This window comes from Coregonus clupeaformis, chromosome 21 (genome assembly GCF_020615455.1).
Source record: "Coregonus clupeaformis isolate EN_2021a chromosome 21, ASM2061545v1, whole genome shotgun sequence".
NCBI classification, from domain to species: domain Eukaryota; kingdom Metazoa; phylum Chordata; class Actinopteri; order Salmoniformes; family Salmonidae; genus Coregonus; species Coregonus clupeaformis.
The window spans coordinates 40,746,206-40,753,588 of NC_059212.1; the positions used below are offsets into that span (position 1 = coordinate 40,746,206).

General features: G+C 44.4%; 1 protein-coding gene and 1 long non-coding RNA gene across 6 annotated transcripts; one reads left to right on the forward strand and one right to left on the reverse strand.

Moving 5' to 3' along the window:
• Positions 1-561: 561 nt before the first annotated feature.
• On the reverse strand, positions 562-7,366 carry LOC121535628 (TOX high mobility group box family member 4-A). Of its 5 annotated transcripts, none has more exons than XM_041842870.2 (9): positions 7,265-7,366; positions 5,314-5,379; positions 4,906-5,199; positions 4,537-4,791; positions 4,043-4,396; positions 2,985-3,065; positions 2,024-2,773; positions 1,777-1,931; positions 562-1,509 (listed from the first exon to the last, which is right to left on the reverse strand). In XM_041842870.2, the coding sequence occupies exons 1-9, from the start codon at positions 7,268-7,270 to the stop codon at positions 1,452-1,454; spliced, it is 2,019 nt and encodes a 672-aa protein (XP_041698804.1). In that variant the 5' UTR covers positions 7,271-7,366; the 3' UTR covers positions 562-1,451. The 5 variants fall into 5 exon arrangements, with proteins under 5 accessions (XP_041698804.1, XP_041698803.1, XP_041698802.1 ...); XM_041842869.2 differs by having other exon boundaries at positions 4,906-5,202; XM_041842868.2 differs by lacking the exon at positions 7,265-7,366 and adding an exon at positions 5,456-6,136.
• LOC121535630 lies at positions 6,237-6,647 on the forward strand. Its single transcript, XR_005994760.1, has 2 exons — positions 6,237-6,321; positions 6,486-6,647. It is a non-coding gene; the product is annotated as an uncharacterized LOC121535630 (long non-coding RNA).
• Positions 7,367-7,383: the final 17 nt, after the last annotated feature.

Here is a 7,383-nt window from a genome sequence, read left to right on the forward strand (position 1 = left end):
GGACTAATGGCATAAGTAATTGTCTTAAAAGAAATGCATATTATTTTGAAAGAATATCTGTCAAATATTTTGCATACAGGGAGGCACCAGCTAATCTGGTCACAATGTAGCCAGTGTAAGGATAAGAGACAAGTTTTATTCCAATGTGTACAAGCAACAAACCTTGATCAGATCACAGAACACATGTTAGTGCAAGGCGTAAATGAGGTTTATGTCACACACTATTCACCAAGCACTGAACCAATGCTTGGTGTATTATCTCAGCTGAACCAAAGAATGTGCAATTCCATTGTCTCAGGTTTCTTTTATATTCAAATAATGTTGACATGATTCTATTGCATTTTGATGAAAGAAATGTTTTGTCTATCAAATTGTGTAATAATTTAACTATTGCTTATTGTAAATGATGTATTAAGGAAATGCATTACACAGTGAGAGGCTCAGAGATTACTTACTGAAATGCTGTCTCCCCCTACTGTTGGTCTGTCTGATTTCATTCAACCATCCCCTTTAGCACTGAAACACACTATTCACCGCTACTCACAATAAATGAGACCAAAGTTTGAGCTCCTTATCTTCATTGCTCTTTTATTTAAAAAGCAGATGACAAATTCACCTTGATTTCTGCAGTCGTTTACTCACACCGGACACAGTGAACATTTCCTTGACAGTAATGTAAAGTAAGAGTATTGGCCCTAGAGGCCACTAAACTAAATGTAAAAAGAAAACAAGAGCGTTGCATGATACATAACTTTCTAATATCACATATTTTCAGTTTCACACACATTTTTGTTTTGTGTTTTCCTGATTCTGTTTCTCTAAAAAGAAGAGACGCTGACAAATGTTTTTCAAGGACCTAAAGCCAACTGACAAAAAATAGATGTGTATCAAATATATATTTATCCAAATAGTTAAGAATGAAGATGGCACACCTTTTATGAAGCTTTTGGCTGCCATGGATCACAAAAAATCTTGTATATTTAACTTTTCTTTCTGTCAAAACTGATTTCAAAGAACGTGTCAAATGGAGCTTAGTCACAACTAGTGGCACTATAATGTACCCTCTGGAATAGAACCCTCTCCAATCCCACTATGATTTCAGGTCCCTTCATATTGGGTACCTCCTCTTCTAACACAATCAGTGTGAATAGACCTGTTAAAAGGTATGCACGTCCAAACAATAAAACATAAAAACATTTTATCCTCTCAAGTTATCATCTCGGCCACTGTCTCCACTGTTCGTGAATTTGTAAATGAATCCCATGTGTTATGTTGATAAAGTCTTTCCAATGGATCACTTTGTGGTACACCGCACACTTTTCTTTTCTCCAGTTGCTCTCCTCTCCTCCGAACTGCATCTCTTCCTCTCACCCCAATCAGTCTGCCTTAGGCCTGTTATCACCCCTGACCCAACAAGACACATTCACCCCTTGTCTGGGTAATCCTGGTCTTTACTTGACAACCATGGTGTTCTGATTCCTGATGGAGCACCAGGCCATGAAGATATCCCTGAAGGAGAGAAAGGGGAAAAGGGAGAAAGAGACAAGCGTGAGTGCATAAATGTTTTCATACTGGTACCCCGTGGGAATCGAACACACAACCCTGGCGTTGCAAGCACCATGCTCTACCAACTGAGCTACACAGGACTACGGAATTAACATAATCAATAATGTTCCCTTTTCTACTCCAACACAACTTTCACTTAAATGTCCCAAAAACAACAACTTTCTTCACAGAAATAAAGGAACAAATACATTTATATCCAAATCCACACACCTGCAATGAGTGGCGACACATTCATTGCTGCAGTACTCCTTGTCCCAGTCCGTGCTCTCTATTGCAGGATTGGTGCATCCTGCGCGTACACACATAGTCAGAGAGCCAGTAGCTGCATCAGTGGCACCTGGAGACACATTCAATTCCATTTCCATCTGAAGAAAAATAGGGAAAAGTTGATGATTAAAACACCAAGCATATTTAACATGCACATTGGGTCAATTTACAAAGAAAACCCTCAGCCTACCTCTCCTGACGTGAACTCTTCCGTGACCGCATCCTCATCTGCACTGGCCGTCAAGTCAGTGGACTTTGCCAATTGCAGAGCCACTGTAGGGGTTGAGTAAGCCAATGTAGGTACAGTGGAATTGGTGACACCAATTGAGTTGGCGGTTGCTGTTGTTGTAACAATAATGGGCAAGGATTCGTCTGCTTGCAAAGAAGCCGGGACTATCTTGATCTGTAGTGGAGGGGGAGGTGTCGCGGTGATGGACACAGGAAGCCCAGGTCCAGCACTTCCTCTGGGCTTGGCCTGGAGGGGAGGCGGGGCTGGGGAGTGTACCATATGCTGGAGCCGCGGGGGAGGAGGGGCATGTTGCATCTGCTGCAGAGGTGGGGGCTGGCGAGGGGCCGAGGGCAGCAGGGTGCGCACACCGCCAGGGAGCACAGTCACCATGGAGGTGGGGATCTGGTGGAGCTGAGCCCCGGCCTGGAGTATCTGTTTGGAGATGATGATCTTGGTGATGGTGGGGGTCAGGGTCGGGGTGGCTGTGGTGGGGCCCAGGGTGGGGGGCTTGTGAGCCCCTGTGCGGGAGCGTGTGGTGACCTGGGGGACGTCCAGAATGATGTTGGAGGCGCAGATGTTGGTGATGGTATTCTGGTCAGGGTTGTGCTGGGGGAGGCGGGAGGGGCGGGCGGGAGCCAGGAGGGTCACATGCACTGGCTCAGGCACTGGAGGTGGTGGTGAAGAGGCCGTGTCCATCACTTCAATGGAGGGCTAGAGAGAACCCAGGGAAGGGAAAAAATAAATATACTTTTTTTACAATTACAAAAATGTAAACAAATCGATGGGATAAGAGTATATTAAATCGATTGAGAAATGACAACAACAAAAATGTGCGATAAGTACAGCTTCTAGACATTTACAGTATAACATTGTCATGGCTACAGTCACGATTTCTAAGCAAAGACAGGCCTAGAGATTTTACCTGTGAGAGCTGATTGGCTCTGTAAGCTGCTAATGCCTTCAAGTACTCCTTTTTCGCTGCTTCTGTCTTTCTCTTATAGACCTAATAGTGACAGAGGGTAGAATTATGTAGATGAGGACATGAGTAAACTCTAATACTTTTTTTTCTTTGTTTATTACATGAATTACAGTATATCCTTTTATCCACAAATGTCCTTCAACTGTTCTAAATGTACCGTAAAACTTCAATGAAAGTCTCAAATAGCCACCTGTCCCTTTTAATAGCCTGGCATCAGCACACATTTCAGCAAATAAACACCTCTTTCAAATAAACGCCGGGTCTAAATGAATTGTTTACGAGTGAACTTCAGTGTGTAACGTAAAGATTGCGCAAAATAAGATAAAGGTCTGCCATCATTGCCATGGATCAGACAGCTGTGTGGTTTGACATGCTCGGCTCAACTACGGGGGATACAAGGCGCAACGAGGCACAACGGGAAAGAGAATCGTGATTAAGTCTTTGCAAGTCTGATCGGCGATGGATTTACATTTACATTTTAGTCATTTAGCAGACGCTCTTATCCAGAGCGACTTACAGTTAGTGAATACATATGTTTATTTTTTTTCATACTGGTCCCCCGTGGGAATCGAACCCACAACCCTGGCGTTGCAAACGCCATGCTCTATCAACTGAGCTACATCCCTGCCGGCCATTCCCTCCCCTACCCTGGACAACGCTAGGCCAATTGTGCGCTGCCCATGAGTCTCCCGGTCGCGGCCGGCTGCGACAGAGCCTGGATTCGAACCAGGATCTCTAGTGGCACAGCTAGCACTGCAATGCAGTGCCTTAGACCACTGCGCCACTCAGGAGACTAGATTTGTTATTATAATGGTCATACTGGTAACAAACAGTTTGGTAGTATTAAACTTATTTTTGTTGCTAAAGCTGTGTGCGTTAAGGAAATAGACGCCGACTCTAATAAGCGCCGGTTGTGTTCAGTGATTGAAGCAAATAAATTATTGAGCTATTAATTGAAGTTTTACGGTATGTCTTTTACTAAAAGTGTGTGTATTGTGTACCTGTTTCTGCTCTTCCCCAAGGCTGTCCCACATGGAGGCTACGATCTTGGACACCTCTCCAAATGTGGCGTTGGGGTTCTGGCCCTTGATGGCAGCCTGGGTGTCCCTGAAGAACAGGGCGTAGGCAGAGACGGGTTTCTGGGGCTCGTTGGGATCTTTCTTCTTCTTCCCCTTCTTCCCTCCTCCAGGCCCTGCTGTAGCGGCCACCATAGCTGGCTTGCCTCCGCCTCGCCTCACCAACGCAGGGGAGATGGAGGAGGAGAGCATGGGGGCAGAGCCCGGCATGGTGGAGAGGTGGGAGAGTATTGCAGGGGAGACAGACAGGGACATTGGAGAGTCAACCAGCACACTCTTCTGGGTGACAGTGGGACCAGTGGACAGAGAGAGAGGGAAAGATACAAGGCCAGATCAGTTGACTTAGCAAGACTTCAACAAGACAAACAAACCAACAACAAGTCCTACACATATAAACAAACATACAAACAGACACTCACCCTGAGGTCATCCATGTCATCATCCTGGAGGGAGCCCGCTAGAGAAGGCGTGGGAGACAGCTGGTCAGGGGACTTGGAACGGGACAGAATGTTCCCGCCATGAAGACCAAGCCCAAGCTGGGCACTCAACTCTGATTGGTCAATAGTAGTTAGCTGATTGTGTCCCAATAGGCCATGATTCATGTCACCAAGTGGGACATCAATGGTCATTGGAGAGGAGCTGCTGAAATGGGAGCCAATGGAGTGGCCAAGTTCCTAGAGAGACAAGGACAGGAGTTTTTACAAGTCTTAACAAAGCATTACAATTTGAGAAAAACACATTCTTGATGCACAAAGTATTCTAGTAGTATTCATAAGTACACCACTTACCACCCCCAGTGTTGAGCTAAGCAGGGCCCCCCCTCCAGGCTGGCTCATCACCCTCAGACTCAGGTGCTCCAAGCCCTGAGAGTTTGGGTTCACATAGGTGGAGGCAAAGGAGGGGTCATTGCCCCCCACCACAGCACTCCTCACCAGGCTTCCAGCCCCGGAAGGACCCCCTGCTCCCCCTGATAGTTCGCCATAATGGGACACCACGTCCCCCACACTGAGGGCCGAGTCCGGGTCCAGGGAGATGGGAGGGATCTCAAACACCTCATCACCAAGACTGGGTGTATGGAATGTCTGCTAAACAGAGAGAAGGAGAAGGACAACTGTTAATGGGACAGATAGATTACATGAACATTTTAGGCACTGCATTGTGGAAGGTGTGCAGGCTTCGAGGATCATGACACCCACCTCAGAGGAGAGAAAAGGATGACCTGCCCCAGAGATGGTAAGGTAAGTATCACTGCCTCCTGGAAACTGCAAAACACACAACATAGTATTCACACGACATGAAAAAACTATCTTTCCCCTTGTTTAGAAGTAGGCCCCATACCTTGTTAACTGGGTCGTATCCATTATAACCCTGTGCTTCCAAGAACTCCTGGTCGATATTCTGACTGGTGCCATCAGAGAGGTCAGAGTAAAAATTAAGATCCATCGTGACAGACTAATCTAAATTGTGTGATTTAACAATTTATCAACCAAGAGTGGTGAGCTCTTTGTAATGCAGTCTCCTAGCCACTGAGCTATAATAAGAACTCCAAGCTAGCTAGAGAGCACCATCATGCCAGACGAGACGAATCAATCGCCTCACTTCTTCCAACTGGTGTGCTAGCTAGCTAACCGCTAGCTGTACATAAATATATGTAAGCTGACAAATGTTAGCTAGGTAACTTCGATTTACAAAATTACATTGCAAGTAAAGGATTTGTTCAGCATTTTCAGATAGCTAACGTTAAGTAATTTATATTCAGTTAATCAAAGACTCAATTTGCTAACTAGCTAGCCAACAATGCTAATGCTAGCTTCCAGTGAAGGCAAGCATTCCAATTTAGCTCACGTTTGCTGTTATTTTTTTATAGTAATTATGGGAACAATCTTGGTTCCCCATAAGAACCTAAATGTGCCCGTAAGATATTTAGCTAGCTAGCTATAAGGCAATGTGTCAAAATCACGTTGCTAGGGTTCATTCGGTCCCTACTCAGAAAACTCGACCACTAATCTTAGGCAGATATATCAGAGAAAGGCGGAGATAGGAATCCCATTGGTCAATTAACGGAAGAACGTATAACGCATCACCCAGCAGACTGTGGACCAATCGCGTTCACGTTGTGCGTCAACATGGTTGCTAAACTAATCGTCACGCAACCGCTTCTCAAAGTCAGGGTAATTCGAGAAACCTGCCTATTTTCCTCGAAAGTACGTAATGTTACGATTTCAAAGCTATACGAGAATACGTTAATGATATTATATATCGGGAAATATTTGTAATGTTGTACTTCTTGTTGACGAAATTATTGCTAATGTTGTGTTTTTGAGCTAGCGCCCAATTGACTGCCATTCACTCGCTCTTCTTGTTCCAGAATGCACCGGGCGGAGATTTCCCATCTCCTCAAAAGTATCTCTGTCTTAGGTCTCGACGCTCTGTGATCGAAAAGCCTGTTTAATCGAGTAAGCACAATCGACCGCATAACCAGGTCTAGATAGCAGGCAGGATTATCTCATTAAATAGTTTGATGAAAATATCGCTGAAAGGTCTCTCTATCATCAAATATCATCTTACTAGACAACATCAAAATATAACTCTGCTCAGACCTATCCCAAATGTCTAGGAAGTTGGGATATAGGTCCATTTGGAATTATGTCCCCATTTTCCTAGGAGACGAGTGTACACTCCCCCTCGTGGATTGTTAAGGAATGGACTGGTGTGAGAATAGTGGAAACTGGAAACCACCTCCATTCCAATACAACGCTTGTTATGGTGGAGCACATAAGAGACTGAATAGGTTTCGAAAAGGTTTTGCAACAGAATCGGCGTAATGAATACACCCTTGTTTACAGGGAGGATATAACTACTGTACTTATCTACAAGTTAGCTAAATATTGTCATAGTAAAAACGTGGTGTGATAAAAGCTGTGGTAGTTGTTTATCAGCTTTACAAATGACAACCAGCATGATGGTCGTGTCAAAATGACTGTTGGGGAAGTTTTCGTTAACAAGCTAGCTGGCGTGGCTAATTCTTAGCATAGACAGAAAGCTATTAAAAGTGGAAAGATGGTACAAAATATCAGTAGACTTAATCATACTCCATCTTCAATATTGTTTCAAACAAATTCCCACGCTTCTTATCCTCTCTCTTACCTCCATCCTCGCACTACATCGGTGCACTGCTTTTCTAATTGTTTTAGTTGATACACTTGGTTTCCGGGTTTCCTTGATTCTGGGAAATGACGTCACTCAGATTCCGTTTACATTTTAGT